This window comes from Trichomycterus rosablanca, chromosome 7 (genome assembly GCF_030014385.1).
Source record: "Trichomycterus rosablanca isolate fTriRos1 chromosome 7, fTriRos1.hap1, whole genome shotgun sequence".
In the NCBI taxonomy this organism is placed as follows: Eukaryota; Metazoa; Chordata; class Actinopteri; order Siluriformes; family Trichomycteridae; genus Trichomycterus; species Trichomycterus rosablanca.
Genome location: NC_085994.1, coordinates 20107999 through 20125609, shown reverse-complemented (window position 1 = coordinate 20125609; position 17611 = coordinate 20107999). Strand labels below are relative to the sequence as shown.

Genomic DNA, 17611 nt, shown 5'->3' with positions numbered 1-17611 from the left:
TGCAGTTAGTGTGACTAATGGCTAATAAATGCGTACTCATAATACAAACTGGATCTTGGTTAAATGTGATGCATTTTTAGACAGTGTGGAAATAGTGCAAACTGCATTAAATTCCCATTCAAATTCAGGCTGATTTTTTTTTTAAGTTGGCTAAAAGTGCTGTGACAGCTCCTAAAGTCTAACTACTTCCTTCAGGCTCTGCTACAGCATTATTTTAACTTCCTGCTTATTATGAGCTTCTTTTTCCAATCATTACACACACCCATAGGGTCAGTTTTAACTAGAGATTTAACTATGAATCGGTATCGGCCGATTTTTAATCAAAATATGCTATCGGCGATATTTCCTAAAAGTAGCCGATCCGATCGTGTGATATATAAAAATCACGTTAAGTTAACAGCTCAGTGGATTGATCCAGACTTTGAGCTACGAAGCACCAACCATCACATCACCATTCATCAACAATCGTACAGAAACCATCGTGAAAGCTCTTACGATGTAATTTTGCTGATTGTAATATTTACTTTAAAAAGATAATTCAACCCGGTCACATCTGAGTCGATTCTATCAGAACGTTATATAAACTCCTGGTTCACTTTGGTAAATCGTAAGCGGTTCTTACTTGTGATGTAGATGAGAACAGAAAACGTTACAGAGCCAATCAGAGGCAAAAGTTTATTCATTACCAAATTCGTTAGTTCAGGATCATCTGCTGAACTTTTAGAAAACTTTTAGCTCCTTAGACGGAACGAGTCTGACGGTCGGTTACAGATCTGTGGTAATAGCAGTTTAATTAAGCTTTTTAATGAAGCTTTTTAATGTAAGAGTCACACAAAATGTTCTGTAGTAGTTGGTGTTTATTTAAAACCACGACATTTAATTAATAACAGTAAACACGGAGAGATAACCGAGAAGAGAAACTTACGCTTCACATAAAAACGAATCAACTCATGAATCAATGAATCACTTATAGCGATACTGTGAACAAAGCGTATCTTCTAAAGGCACACACACATACACACGCACGCACGCACGCTGCTCCGGTTTATCTTTACTGTGAGGCTCTTTTTAAGTTTATTTACTGCCAATTTAATTTCACATGACTTTATCTTAATGACTGAACTGTTGATGCCTGATTTCTAGCATTCAGCAGGATGTTTAGTGTAAGTTCATCAGAAGTGGGAGAAAAGGATAGCCTTAACACTTGAGAATGGGTAATCTACACCGATCAGCCATAACATTAAAACCACCTCCTTGTTTCTACACTCACTGTCCATTTTATCAGCTCCACTTACTATATAGAAGCTCTTTGTAGTTCTACAATTACTGACTGTAGTCCATCTGTTTCTCTATATATTTTTTTAACCTGCTTTCACCCTGTTCTTCAATGGTCAGGACCCCCACAGAGCAGGTATCATTTAGGTGGTGGATGATTCTCAGTACTGCACTGACACTGACATGGTGGTGGTGTGTTAGTGTGTGTTGTGCTGGTATGAGTGGATCAGACACAGCAGCGCTGATGGAGTTTTTAGATACCGTGTCCAGACACTCCTTCCTAGTTGGTCCACCTTGTAGATGTAAAGTCATAGACGATCGCTCATCTATTGCTGCTGTTTGAGTTGGTCATCTTCTAGATCTTCATCAGTGGTCACAGGACACTGCCCACGGGGTGCTGTTGGCTGGATATTTTTGGTTGGTGGACTATTCTCAGTCCAGCAGTGACAGTGAGGTGTTTAAAAACTCCAGCAGCATTGCTGTGTCTTATCCACTCATACCAGCACAACACACACTAACACACCACCACCATGTCAGTGTCACTGCAGTGCTGAGAATGATCCACCACCTAAATAATACCTACTCTGTGGTGGTCCTGTGGGGGTCCTGACCTTTGAAGAACAGCATGAAAGGGGGCTAACAAAGCATGCAGAAAACAGATGGACTACAGTCAGTTATTGTAGAACTACAAAGTGCTTCTATATGGTAAGTGGAGCTGATAAAATGGACAGTGAGTGTAGAAACAAGGAGGTGGTTTTAATGTTATGGCTGATCGGTGTATATGGACTGGAATTATATTAAATAACAAAAATAAAAGGGGTTGAACACTTTTTCTAGTTAAACACTCACCAAAATGGGAAACATTTAGATTTGTTTAGTAATAAATAACCTATAAATGTGGTTTATGTGAACAGATTGAAGTCATATCTTTGTAGTGCATTTTCGGGCTTCATGTTGACGTGTAAGGTTTGGCGTTAAAGGAACAAACTGAAATAAACGAGCTGCGCGTATGACCACTCGCCAAGGAGACGTTTCATTTCTCCGCCGCGCAATCGGAATGCAAAGTTAATGAGAGCTCTGTGGAGAAAGACGTCGGGGAGGTTCTGATAGGCACTTTAAAAGAACCCACTCGGTACAGAGCCCCGCATGTTAATGCGCCTGATGATCATCTCTGCCTGGCAGGATGATGAAACCTTTTCTGCAAAATTACAATTGCAAGCATTCTGAAAAAATGAATAAATATGTCTTCCACATAAGAGTGTGGGTGGAAGAGTTGGAACCAAAACCAAACATCACATCCCCCTAATAAAAACTCAGACTTTGTTCTTCTGCGTGGAACCGGGCATCATTTTTTTGGCGCTGTATGATTAATGCCACAAACTGATCAAATAGCCTTTTCTTGTGGCTGTGCGAGAGGCTGAGATGAATGCTGATGGATTGGGGAGGGGGGGTACTGCCTTCATCTCTCTAATCAAAGATCACCAGTGACTGAAATTTTCATATCGCTCCAGCTGTAGATGTTCTGCTGCAATGCACCAGTGAAATTACACACCTTTCAACCACCATGTGCTTTGGTAACAGAATTGATTTATTTTAGGTGTGTGGTTTAATCTACAGCTAAACTCTATACTGTTGTTAATTGCCACAATACTTTGAGTGTGATTAGTTTTTTTCCTGAACAAATACCATTATCATTGAATGATTATTTCTCTTTTTTATAAACAATGTAGCTTTGGGAACGTTTATCTTTTAAAACAACCATTTTTAAACCAATTTCCACTCAGTTTACTCTAAGAGTCTGGGGGTCTCTAAGAGTCTCTGTTACCTTATATTCAGACTGGGAGCGATGAGATGCATCAAAACGACCAAATGTCATTGATTTTCAATTAGAGCTGGTGATTTCTGGAAAAAGTAGGCAGAGCAAACACTGCCAAAGCAAAGTGGGTGGAGCTGGCAAAACCAAAAAGTTATGCAAAGTTAACCTAATGGAAATTATGAGCCAAGCAATGTGGCGATTACCAGTAGATATTGAGCACTGAGCATAGCTCATGATCTCCGCCACTATGAGAGAGACAGAATAAAAAAAATAAAAAAAGGTTCGCCACACACACTTCCAGGTTGCTCATGTTGGGCCCTTGAGCAAGGCCCTTAACCCTCAATTGCTTAGACTATATAGTGCAAGTCGTTTTGAATAAAAGCGTCTGCTAAATGCTGAAAATAAAATGACACTCCTATTTATCCAGGCTTGGGACCAGCACTGATCACATTTACAAGTGCACCTCCCAATGGCTAGGCTGTTCGGCAATCCCAACTCCCCCAACACAGCCAATCACGTCTAAAGGAAAACCTGATGGGCTGATAGCACCACTGAAATTCTAACTTCAGCTTATTACTCAGTAATGTAATTTCATATTTAGGCACTTTTGCTTGTGGCTAAAATTCTAAATCATCTGTGTTTGATCCCCAGGAGGAGCGGCCCAGGTCCTTTCCGTGTGGAGTTTGCATGTTCTCCCTGTGTCTTCTATGTTTCCTATGTTCTCCCTCTTCCGTGTGGGTTTCCTCCGGGAGCTCTGGTGTCCTCCCACAGTCCAAAGACATGCGAGTGAGCTGAATTGAAGACTTGTGAACTGATGAATCTTCCATTTCTGTCATCAATGTAACCAAAGTGTAAAACATGACGTTAAAATCTTAATAAAATGAATTAATAAATAAATGTTTTTAAGTGACGGCAGCATTAATGCAGAAAAGTACATTGAGATCTTAGAGCAACATGTGCTGCCTTCAAGACGTCGTCTTTTCCAGGGACGTCCATGCATTTTTCAACAAGACAATGCAAAACCACATGCTGCTCACATTACAAAGAAATGGCATCGGATAAAGAGGGTACAAGTACTGGACTGGCCTGCCTGCAGTCCTGACCTGTACCCAATAAAGAATGTGTGGATTTTAAAAGGAAAAATGTGACAACGACAATCCTGTACTGGTGCACTTTGCAGGAAGAATGGGACAAAATAAAACTTGAAACAACTAAACACTTGGTATCCTTGGTGCCAAAATGTGTCTTTATGTGTTCTGAGAAGAAATAGCAACAATACAAAGTGGTAAATGCTTTACTGTCCCAACTTGTGTACATTAATAAATAAAATAAGGTTGACCAGACAAAACTCTGGCAGGTGATAAGGAGTGGGATTACAATGCGGGATTTGGCATTATGCGTTCCAAATCAATGGATCCTTATAAAAATTTTGATAAGCAGCTTCAGTCTCATTAGCATACAATATAAAGTCGGCTTAAATTTGTACCTGTACCAGTGTAAACAGTTTAACTGAATCAGTTTAACCTCAGCTTTGTGTAGTTTGTAGTATAATTGCTTGTACTGACACATGCTAATGACTCTGAAACAGCTTAATTGGTCCCATCAAATCTAATGAGTGGATTTACCGGTACAAGCATAATCACGCAGATTTATTTTACCCATTAGAAGCCATAACTGCCGTGTAAATAGCTGCTGTGAGTCTATTTTTGCGAGGCCTGGCTCCCTCGGTGCCGGATTAGCTGATTAAATGTCGCCCAATTTTGATTTGGAGGATTAATATCTACACGTACGGAGTGCAGAACTGCGGGTAATCATTCAGTGCTTACTCAGGAGCTGAATTACACCAGCATGCTGCTTTAATATGGTGGCATTAAATAATCAATCATTTTTTGACTTTGTAGTTTAAAGAAGGGCAAATACTACACCAGCATGGAATGGCCATGTTTTTTTCTTGGCTAATTATTTCTTTAGCTTGGTCTTTATCAGCTGAACTGGGGACAAAGCAACTCTGAAAAATGTGCTGCTGAAAATTATTAAGGTTAGACTGGCATAAGGTAGAGTGGCATTTTAACCCAATGATGGAATTCGCTTCGTATAGTTTATTATTCTGGTGTGCGTTTTATTCGGTTTGAGGTTTCTTCACACGCTGCAACCAGAGCTGGGATCTCGAATACATCGTATCGAATCCCAGCTCTGCCTTGCCGGCTGAGGCTGAGCGACCACATGAACAACGATTGGCCTGTTGTTCAGATGGGCGGGACTAAGCTGGATATGGGTCTCTCTCTGTCAGACTGGTGCAATTATGACCTCTGCTGGCTGATTAGAGGCGCCTGCACAGAGATGAAGAAAGAGTGCTCTTAGGGTGTGTCTCTCCGTACACAACGCTAGGTGGCACAACAATCGTCAGTGTGTGGGTGATCAGATGCATACGGCTTGCTGCCCACGTGTCAGAGGGGGCGTGGGTTAGCTTCAATCTCCTCGGTGAGAGCAGGGATCGGCATAGGTGGAGAGAAAGCATGATGCAATTGGGCAATTGGACGCGCTAAAGGGGGAGAAAGTGCATAAAAAAAAAAAGAATAGTGGCTCACAACGAGGAGGCCAAGGTCCACTAGGGGGTCTCAGTGACCCTGGTCCTGTTACAGAATCACACGTGATGGGTCGGGAAAATCAACAAGCTATTAGCATATGGAAGATTTCTTGTGATGTCATGTAGATCTATTTTAAAATGCCTACGTTAAGTCTTTGAGAATGGACACGTATTTGATTTGTCAATCACATAATTGAAAAGAAAAAGTTGGGACAGCATGAAAACATTTACTTTGACTTTTATTTAATTGCAGACAGGATGAACCCGAGATATTTCATGTTTTATCTGCTCAACTTCATTTCATTTATTAATAAACATCCATTCCTACATTTCAGGTTGGGACAGTAAAGCATTTATCACTTTGTAATGTTAACATTCCTTTTCACCACACTTAAAAGACGTTTTGGCACCGAGGATACCAAGTGATTTAGTGTTTCAGCTTTTATTTTGTCCCATTCTTCCTGCAGACACGTCTTAAGATGTGCAACAGTACGGGAACGTCGTCGTCACATTTTTCATTTCAAAATTCTCCACACATTCTCTGTTGGGGACAGGTCAGGACTGAAGGCAGGCCAGTCCAGTACCCGTACCCTCTTTTTCTGCAGCCATGCCTTTGTAATGTGAGCAGCATGTGGTTTTGCATTGTCTTGTTGATAAATGCGTGGACGTCCCTGGAAAAGATGACGTCTTGAAGGCAGCATATGTTGCTCTAAGATCTCAATGTACTTTTCTGCATTAATGCTGCCATCACAGAAGTGTAAATGACCTTTGCCAAGGGTGGTGACTCAGCCCCATACCATGACAGACCCTGGCTTTTGGACTTGTTGCTGATAACAGTCTGGATGGTCATTTTTGTCTTTGGTCCGGAGCACACGGCGTCCATTTTTTTCCAAAAAAGACCTGGAATGCTGATTCATCTGATCACAATACACGTCTCCACTGTGTGATGGTCCATCCTAGATGCCTCAGAGCCCAGAGAAGTCGACACTGCTTCTGGACATTAACATAAGGCTTCTTTTTTGCACAGTAAAGTTTTAAGTGGCATTTGTGCATGTAACTCTGTATTGTAGTGCTTGATAAAGGTTTGCCAAAATAATCCCTCACCCATGTGGTTATATCAGCTATTGTTGAGTGGCAGTTCTTGATGCAGTGCCGTCTGAGAGATCGAAGATCACGGGCGGTTCAGCTTAAGCTTGCTTCCTTGGCCTTTATGCACTGAAATTCCTCCCAATTCCTTGAATTGTTTAATGATATTATGCACTGTAGAGGGAGAAATATGCAAATCCCTTCCAATCTTTCTTTGAGGTTCATTGTTTTTAAACACTTCAATCATTTTCTCACACATTTATTGACAAACTGGAGATCCTCTGATCATCTTTGCTCATCAAAGACTCAGCCTTTCCTGGATGCTGCTTTTGTACCAAACCATGATTACAATCACCTGTTGACATCACCTGTTTGGAATCACATCATTATTTAGTTTTTTCACCCCATTACTAGCCCTAAATTGCCCCGTCCCAACTTTTTTGGAATGTGTTGCAGGCCTGAAATGCAGGAATGGATGTTTATTAACAAATGAAATGAAGCTGAGCAGATAAAACATGAAATATCTTGGGTTCAAACTGTCTGCAATCAAATAAAAGTCAAAGTAAATGTAAGGAACACTGCATTTTTATTTTATTTGCATTTTTCATACTGTCCCAACTTTTTCTGATTTTGGGGTTGTACCTTCATCAGAGATTCAAACTACCTTTGCCATCCTTGCTGAAAGTGTACGAATAAAATTGTGATCCATATCGAAGGGGATCCCAGAAAATGCAGGAGTCCAGGGGTCTATGAGTAAAAAGGTTGAGAACAGCTGTCTTAGAACGCCTCAACGCATTAAACCTTAAGGTGGATGGACGACAAGCGCAAACGACCACATAGGTCATAAATCTTTGATGAATTTCTGCTTTGACATGTGCATTAGGGTCCAGATTTGGCATAAACAGCATAAATAATCTGACTTAATCTATGCTGGGTACACAGTTCTGGCTGCTGCTGGTGGGGTAATGATTAAAAGGATCATTTCTTGGGACAGACTAGGTCCCGTAATACCAATTAAGCATTGTTTCGGCCTCTCTGAGTGTTGCTGTTGATCATGTGTATCCCTTTATGGCCACACTGAACCGTCTTATAATAGCTGCTTCCATCAAGAACACTTGACATGTCACAAAAGACCGAGTCATCTCCAAGTGCTCTCATTAACATGTCATTAAGATTAGTGTACTTCAATAACATCCCCATCATTAGACAGGAGTCCAACAGTGCCCATTTGGGGAGAGGTGGGTGTTCAAATAGGTGATTCACATTAATTATGTGATGCAATCATGTCAACGAGAACCAAAAAAAAAAGAAACAATCTATTTAGAACCTTGAGCTCCTATGCAGTCTTAGTATGACATGCCTAATATATTCTGTTGCGTCTGTTCCTTTCGCCACCCAACCCCCACTAGAGGAGGGCCGTGGTTGTCAAGCGCAGGAGCTGCCAGCCGCATCTTTTCACCTGGCCACAACAGTCTCAGAGAGAGCTACATCACATCTGTAGATAAACGCTCAGTTCTTCATATCATCCATTTCTAGTACAGGTACTTCGACCAGACAGCGACAATCTCCTCTCATACAGATACAACCGGTCAATAGCAAAACTGAGTGTCAGTCGGACAGCAGAGAGCTCGTATTCCTAATAAAGTGGCCAGTAGTGTATTCTGTTATTTTTTTTCTTCTTGCCACCTACATATCCAACACAGAAGGTCTGTGGTTGTGTCACGCCCCTTTTGACACAAGTGCAACCTCTGATCGCTTTTTTTCACTTTTCACAAAGGGCAGCATGGCATGCGAAAAGCCAGGCACTGCTGTCTGTAATCAACCGCCCTCCCCATGCAGGTGACTTGACTTGTATAGTGGAAAAATAAGGTCAGATAATAAATGAAAACAAGGATTACAGTTGACTAAACAGAACTGTGGGCCTCCCTTTATACTGCTCTAGTCACATCACATTGGTTGTTGGACTTTGGAACCTCCATTCTGTGCCAGTTGTCATTTCTCATTTGGTTATAACATTTTACAACAGCTTAATGACAGACATGTTGCTCACCTCTGTACTTTAGACTTCCAGCCACATTTCAAGCAACCACATGACTACTACTGCTCTAGTAACATCACATTGGATGTTGGACTTTGGAACCTCCATTCTGTGTGAGTTGTTTCTTATTTGCTTACAACGTTGTATGACAGCTTAATGACAGATATGTTGCTCACCTCTGTACTTTAGACTTCCAGCCACATCTCAGGCAACCCCGTGACTAGATAGATAGATAGATAGATTCAACTTTGTCATTGCTGAACATCTACATTGCTGAACTACTACTGCTCTAGTCACAACACATTGGGTGTTGGACTTTGGAACCTCCATTCTGTGTTAACTGTTGTTTCTTATCTGCCTACAACATTTTACAACAGCTTAACGACAGACATGTTGCTCATCTCTGTACTTTAGACTCCTAGCCACATCTCAAGCAACCACGTGACTACTACTGCTTTAGTCAAATCACATTGGGTGTTGGACTTTGGAACCTCCATTCTGTGTTAACTGTTGTTTCTTATCTGCCTACAACATTTTACAACAGCTTAACGACAGACATGTTGCTCATCTCTGTACTTTAGACTCCTAGCCACATCTCAAGCAACCACGTGACTACTACTGCTCTAGTCACATCACATTGGGTGTTGGACTTTGGAACATCCATTCTGTGCTAACTGTTGTTTCACTGCTCCGACGATTGTCCCTATCACCTAAAGACACACAGCCAATCATGTGACTGTGTAGGTGTTCAGCCGGTATATAGCACAGCTGGGATTTAACTTGAGAGATCAAGATCCCAGCAATGGTAGGCTAGCGAGTGAGGCCGCTGAACCCCCTGAACTGTGGCGCCCTTGATCACTTAAAAACTTTAGTTGTACCTAGACTGATAGACCTGTGTTCATTTTTCAAAGAAAGGAACTCCAACAATTTGATGAATTAAGATCTGAAATGTCAGGACAGCAGGACTCGCTGCGTTTCTTTAGATGGTCCAGCTGCAGAACCAGCTTGTGATGCAGAACAGCGATGTTCGATAGGGAACGAAAAAAAAAAAACACATGCAAGGAAACTGGCATGAAGGTTGTACTGCATAATTCATGCACCGCTCCTTTTAGAAATGGCAAATTCATCAGGACGATAGGACCTGACAGAGAAGCTGTCGACCCTGTTCACCTCGCTGTGCTCGCCCTTAACATCAGCATGCCTTATTCACAGACCCACAATGCACAGCAGCATTATGATGTAGGGAAAAGCTGGCCAGCGTGAATCCTTTTAGAGCAGATTTATCATGACAACTACACTTTATAAAAACCCTTAACGGTAGGTTCCTGTCAGGAAGGGGAAAGCCAAAGCAGCTGAACAGACCGTTACTACAGTAAAGTCTGAAGGAACATCAGGGCCTTCAGGATGCAACAAATTCTGAGAGTTTTTCATAAGTGTCAGACACCACAGTTGTGGTTATGTTTTAGGAGATATTTTAATGAAGACAGGCATATTATACGAACACAAATCAATTTCAAGAATTGAATGTTCTCGCCGCTTAGGGGCAGTTGTAGCCTAGCGGTTTAGGTACTGGACTAGTAAGCAGAAGGTTCCTGGTTCAAACCCCACCACTGCCAGGTTGCCACTGTTGGGCCCTTGAGCATGGCCCTTAACCCTCAATTGCTTAGACTGTAAGTCGCTTTGGATAAAAGCGTCTGGTAAATGCCGAAAATGTAAATGTAAATGCAGGTGGCGCAGTGGTAAAAACACTCGCTAGTGCACCAGAGCTGGGATTTTGAATACATCATATCGAATCTCAGCTCTGCCATCCGGCTGGGCTGAGCGACCACATGAAACTAAACCACCAACGATTGGCCTGTTGTTCATATAGGGGTGGGGTATTAAGCCGGATAGGGACTACTCGTAGCTGATGCACTGTGACCTCTGCTGGCTGATTGATGGCGGGGAAAGAGTGCGAATGAGGGTGTGTCTCTCCAGACACAAGGCTGATTCACATATACAGTATGTACTCGCCTAGTGTGGGTGACAAGATGCATACGGCTGCTGCCCATGTGTCAGAGGGGGCGTGGGTTAGCTTCGTTCTTCTCAAATCAGAGCAGGGGTCGGCATAAGTGGAGAGGAAGCATGACGCAATTGGGCAGTTGGACGCGCTAAGAAGTCGGGAGAAAACAAATAAACTAGTTCATTAGTAGAGCTATTTTGGCAGAATGTGCAGCTATCACGGCGTTGACAGTAATCTCTACCTTGGTACACAGATTTGGAAATGTTTACTCAGATTTAGAATCAGGGAAAGACTTTTTAACAAGGCAGATGTGCAGACGTGCAGTCCATTGAACTGTAGCTGTTGTGATGCTGTCATGATATGAAATGCAAAAACTCCCTCTGCAGCAGTAACATCCTCTGTGTTACCTGGTTTTTACCTGTTGAACTTTTTTCTTTTAGCTGCAGTTTTGTGGCACCTTTTAATTATTACTGACATGTTGTGTCATCTTTGAAGATCATGCATTTGACTTCCCGAGGATACCGACCTTTCTGTAATGAATTTGTGAATTTTCATTTGCACCTAGGTATTTTACGAGACGTGAGAGAAAGTGAATCCAATCACATTTTTTGGTGATTTAGAAATCCCGGCCGGACGCATTTTTTAGGTCCAAAAAACAGGACGCATGGTCACCCTAGTTTAATGTCATGCCACAGTGTATCTAATATCTATTGAGTATAAGTCAGGGTTTTGACTAGGCCACTCCAAAAGCTTCTTTCTGTTTATTTTAAGCCATTCAGAGTCACACCTGCATTTGTGTTTTGAATCATTATACAACTAAATAAGCAAATTAAACCTCAGCTTCAGGTCACAAACAGATGCTTTCACATCATACTAGACTTTTAATTTTTTTCCTCTTTCAGCAGCTCCCGTATATTTTTAAGTGGTTGCCATGCTGGATCTAGTTTACAACCAGACTTTTATTCCACATGCCCATCCTGGCCCAACTCCCTTAAATGTATCAAGGCTTAACCGGCACTGACAAGTGCACCTCCCAATAGCCAGGCTGTTTAGCCACCTCCTTGTGTACACTACCCAATCATGTTTGTTTCTGATGGTAAGTAATAGCCATTGCTTCCTCAAAAATGGCAGGTCATCCAGGTTCCATCACATCAAGTCTTCAAGCCATTAGACCACCACACTGTTGGTACTTACTATTAAACTTTGTTTTGTGGGCACTTGGGTTGCACAATGGTCTATAGCGCTAGCCCACCACTGTTGGGATTCAGGTTTTAAATTCACATCTGTCTAATTGATCAGTCGGATGCCTAAACAGGCACTACTGGCTGTGTCTGTCAAGAAGAATGGCTGACGGGGTTCCTTACGACTGCATTCCTTATTATTATTGCGGCCTCTGCTGGCTGGTCAAAGGCGCCTGCACAGAGATGGTACCTTGTATATGAACCCATCTCAAGCAGCTAAAAAGAAACAGGTACTGCATGTGGCAGAGGGGGCATGTGTCAGGTATGGCCCTCTTGGGTCATGGTAGGGGCCTGCAGCAGTGGAGGAAAGATACAACATGGGAATATGAGTAGACTGATAGATTTTTAAACCTAACTTTCTCTTGGTCAAATAAATATTTGTTCCCATCACTCAGCCACTAAAAACGAATTGTTGAAATCATCAAAATCCCTTGCTATGACATTCACAATGAATACAATTGTACGGGAACTTTTGACTCGGCTGTATTTCCATAATGTTATTTCAGGATGCTAGTCTGTTGGAGCTCTCAGATAAAGCTGTATATGGGGAGGAAAGAGCAGCACCTGCTCATCATCATCTCGACCCTCTCCTTCCAATTTCTCCAGCTTCTCTTCATTTCATCCAGCTTTCATCTCCAGCTCAAGCTCGTGCTTTCTTTGCTCTCATCCTACTTGCTGTCACTCTTACGGTCCACTTATCAAAGCGCCCCACCGCTGACCCCTCCAGCACTCTAGAAACAATGAAGTGCTTCTCCTGCTGCTGTACGCGCTCCGCCAACTACATCAGCGGTGAAACCGGCCGTGATCCTCCGTACAGCTTTAAGGACCAACAACCGCCCCATTGTTTTAGCTTTTCTCTTATTAAGAAGCATTGTTCCTGATGAAATCCAGGCCTCCAACATAATGACCCTAAAATGACTCACTGAGGATTCGATGCAGTCCAGACTTTGCATTTTGCTGAGTTTTAGCACGTTCACTGCAGCCAAGCAGCCAAATATTAGCATTTTCAAACTCAGCAAATGTAATTATTAGGTAAAGGTGGTTCAATTGCTAATGAGGAATTTTTAAAACAGAATTAGCAAGCTGAAGTTGCACTAGCTTTGGGATGGTTAGAAAACCATTAATTATGTACAAACAAACAAGTCTTTGCTTAACCATGGTGAACACGTTCCAGAACCCCCGGCAGATGCCTGAACGTTTTTTTTCTCTGTACATGAAAACTAATTATAACGGTTGATTTATAATTTAATCACAATAAGACATCAACAATAATAATGACTAATAAGAAAATAGGACAATAATAATATTACAGATTATGTATTTTCACTTCGCAGCTTTTCTTTCACTTTTTGCATTTTGGAGCCATAAAAAGTCAAATAAATGTTTTTATTTTGTACACTATGACATTGTAATATTGAGGAGACTGCTCAGTGATTAACTGCGAGTAGATTAAAGATGGAAATACGAGGGATCTTCAAAAAGTTTCCGCACTTATATTTTGGTTGGAAACGGTGAGGGTGGGAGGAGTAGTAACTGGTCGTGTCTGAGAGACTGAGAGAGTTTATAGTCTGGATGTAGTGCCATCTAATTTCCACCTTTTTGAACCACTCCAAGAAGCTTTAAGGGGAAGAAGATTTTCATGTGATGATAACGTGAAAGCAGTGGTGCATCAGTGGCTATGTGTTTAAACGTAAATTTTTTGCTGATGGCATTAAAAAGTTCGTAGGCCGGTCAGGTGGCGCAACGGTAAAAACACACGCTAGCACACCGGAGCTGGGATCTCGAATACATTGTATCGAATCTCAGCTCTGCCATCCGGCTGGGCTGAGCGGCCACATGAACAACAATTGTTGTTCATATAAGGGTGGGGTGGTGGTAAGCTGGATAGGGTCTCCCCGTAACTGATGCAACTAAGACCTCTGCTGGCTGACTGATGGCGCCTGCACAGGGGCGGGGAAGGAGTGCATGATCAGAGTGTGTCTCTCCGTACACAGGGCTGATCTGCATTAGCACTCGCCTACTGCAGGTGAAAAGATGCATACGGCTGCTGCCCCCGTGTCGGAGGGGGTGTGGTTTAGCTTGGTTCTCCTCAATCAGAGCGGGGATCGGCATTAGTGGAGAGGAAGTGTGATGCAATCTGGCAATTGGATGCACTAAAAGTCAATGGAAAAAAGGGGAGAAAATGCATAAAAACAAAATACAAAAAAAAAGTTGGTACGACGCTGGAAGAAATGCATCGGAAGGTGACTATGTAGAAAAGTAAGTGTCATTGGTCTTTAAATTCTAAATAAAGATAGAGTTTTTAAAAAAAGTGCGGAAACTTTTTGAAGAACCCTCATACACACTCAGTGGCCACTTGATCTGGAACAACAGTGGTGTCAAAACACGGACATCATTTAACTTATGTATGTTATTTAATAACTGCCGTAAAATGTGGCACTGTGAAATTAAGCACATTTTCCCATGAATTTAGTAGGGCCCTACATATAACAAACCAATCAGCCATTCATGTGGCAGCAGCGCACTGCATTAAAAAAAAAATAATAATAATTAAAAAAAAATCACACAAATATGGATCCAAAGCTTCCGGTAACGTTTACATCATGTGATGTACGATGGAATCTGAGTGACTTTGATTGTAAAATGTTTGGAGCCAGTCAGGCTGGTTTAACTGTGTTACCAGTATTCAGAGTTCAGACAGAATGGTGTACAAAATAAACAAACAACAAAAACATCCAGTAAGTGGCAGTTCTGTGGGTGATAAAGTCTTGGTGAGGGAGGTCAGAGGTGAACAGCCAGACAGGTCTACACTGAGTGGAAGGCTAATAAGGTACCTCAACTAAAACACTCATTCTAACTGTGTTAGGCAGAGAAGTGAATTTGGAATGACATGTCCAACAAGCTGATGGAAGTGATTATTGTTCAGCATTTGATGTTTTTGAAAGACGAAGAGGCGAAGAGAAGTGTTTCCGACTGGTTGCCATAAAAACAGCGATACTTCATTTTATATCATTCTAAAATAAAACTCTGACATTTCCAAGAAAGTCAAATACAAATTGTGGAGAGAAACAAAGCTAGGAATTATCATGAAATGAGATTGATGAGACTCACTGTGTGGGCAGGGCCAAGGTGCTGGGTTGGACCTTTGGTCTTCTCTTTGCTGATGCTCCAATCTGATTGGCTGAGCGCTTGAGTGACTGCTGGTTCAGAAGGCTGGATGCCAAGCCTGCATGGTACTGTAACTAAACGACCAGAAAAAAAAAAAAATATTTTGCAGCAATAATAAAAATATAAAATAAAATATGAAATGTGGTAACCCTGTACACACCAGGTCAGACAGCATGATGAATGAAAGAAGGATAAAGCATGACTTTTTGGAAGTGAGGCTGCTTGGGTGGCCAAAGTGATAAATTGCGCTAGCCTATAGTTGAATCGCCAGTGGTGCCAGTCGGGCCTCTACATACAGACCTATTTAGATTAAAACCTTTGGTTTGGGCTGCTTCTATCGCCCCATTATTTATTTGGTTTTTTTTTAATGCATTTTTCTCCCCATTTAGCGCACTCAATTTGTCTTCCGCTGCTGAGGGATACCCGATTGCATCCGAAGAGAGCACGCCACTGCACACTCCTCTTCCGACACGCGCACAGCCCTCCTCTTCTCACCCATACATTCTGCACAGGCTTCTCTTCCGCCAATCAGCGTATGAAGATCCCACCCACACATAGTCCGGTCATCCTGCCCTAGCAGATATGGTGGCCAATTAGTATCTGCTGCAGGCACTGCCAATTATGCCCGCTAGATGCCGCCCAGATGATCGGTGGCAACGCCGAGTTTCGAACTGAGGAGTTCAGAATCTCGGCGCCGGTGTGCTAGCAGAATTTCCCGGTGCGCTACCTGGGCGCCTCTATTGCCCCATTATTAAACCAATTATTTCTAAACTTCTATTGACCACTGTATCCTGGTCAGGGTTGCAGCAGGTCTACTACTACTAGACTAATACTATTGGATATCTGCCCAGGATCGGCCCAGGATTCCTGCATCAGTGAGTCACTACTTCTTGTCACAGCCAGTTAGAGATTATTGAAGGCACAGCACTGAGATTTGAGGGGTCACTATGTTTCACTTTTGGTTCCTTCCTTCTCTGAGTAACATGAGCAGGCTGGTTGAGCGGAGAGCATCTTCGGCTTTGATGTCGGTGCGCTCTGCGGAACTTGTCGGCTGCCTCCTTGCTTGAGTGATGAAACGGTGTGAAAGCTATCAGGTCTGGAGAACACGCAGGTGTAACGCTGTGGCACTCGGCTGTGGCACTCGGCTGTCAGGATCACCGCAGCTGAATGTGACGGGACTCTGTACGACAACCATCTGTCAGTGCAACCTCTCGATCTTATATCACCTCCGTTTTACAGTTTTACACCGCCCGTGTTCACCACGTTCAACTTCTGGAGGCTTCGCAGAAAACTGGAGGATAAGTTATTGGAGAGAGAAGTGCTATCAAAGAACCTCTTGATGCATATGTTTCATCATTCATCCAAGTGACTTCTTCAATCTAAGCTGGTGGTGAAAAACCCAACCTTATATGCAGCCGATTTGCATAACAGACGATCGCGGTCCATTGCATAACAATGAAACCGGTGATCAGGTCCATATGCAAATCACAATGACCATTAATTACAATGGCCATGTATGCCTTTCACATATGATTGGGGTATAGCTCCTATCACGGCATTGTAAGAGCTCAGGGATGGTCATTCCCTCTTCACATAGATGGCCTCTTTGACTCCCTGTTCAAACCAGCGTTCCTTTTTGTCATCATTAAATGAGTGGCCACTGGCTTGCAGGTGAGTCCTGGCCAGAAGAGGTTGATCTATGTTGGGCCATCCATTTCACCAGTGGCTGTTTAGTTTCCCCAATGTACAGTTCCTGGCAATCCTCCCGGCACCTAACAGCATACACCACGTTACTCTGTTTGTGTCTAGGCAGAGATGGGGACTTTTGTTGTACACAAGTCATTTTTTGTGAGTCACGAGTCGAGTCCGAGTCATTTGAAACGAGGCTGAGACTTGAGTCCGAGTCGCACGTAAGTCGCACACACAGCGACTTCAGACTTGACTTGGACTCGTTTCAAATGACTCGGAATCGATTCGTGACTCGCAAAAAATGACTTGTGTACAACAAAAGTCAGCAACATTAGTTACGTGTGACAATTATATATATATATATATATATATATATATATATATATATATATATATATATATATACATATATACTGTATATATACAGTGTATCACAAAAGTAAGTACACCCCTCACATTTCTGCAGATATTTAAGTATATCTTTTCATGGGACAACACTGACAAAATGACACTTTGACACAATGAAAAGTAGTCTGTGTGCAGCTTATATAACAGTGTAAATTTATTCTTCCCTCAAAATAACTCAATATACAGCCATTAATGTCTAAACCACCGGCAACAAAAGTGAGTACACCCCTAAGAGACTACACCCCTAAATGTCCAAATTGAGCACTGCTTGTCATTTTCCCTCCAAAATGTCATGTGACTC

General features: G+C 42.2%; 1 protein-coding gene across 2 annotated transcripts in view; it reads right to left on the bottom strand.

The window, feature by feature from the left end:
• The window catches only part of med27 (mediator complex subunit 27), a 128638-nt gene that overhangs the window by 73228 nt on the left and 37799 nt on the right, over positions 1 to 17611 (bottom strand). For both annotated transcript variants that reach the window (XM_062998486.1, XM_062998487.1), the window contains exon 3: positions 15157 to 15287. In XM_062998486.1, the coding sequence (XP_062854556.1) occupies positions 15157 to 15287 (131 nt within the window). The remainder of the gene's footprint in view (positions 1 to 15156; positions 15288 to 17611) is intronic.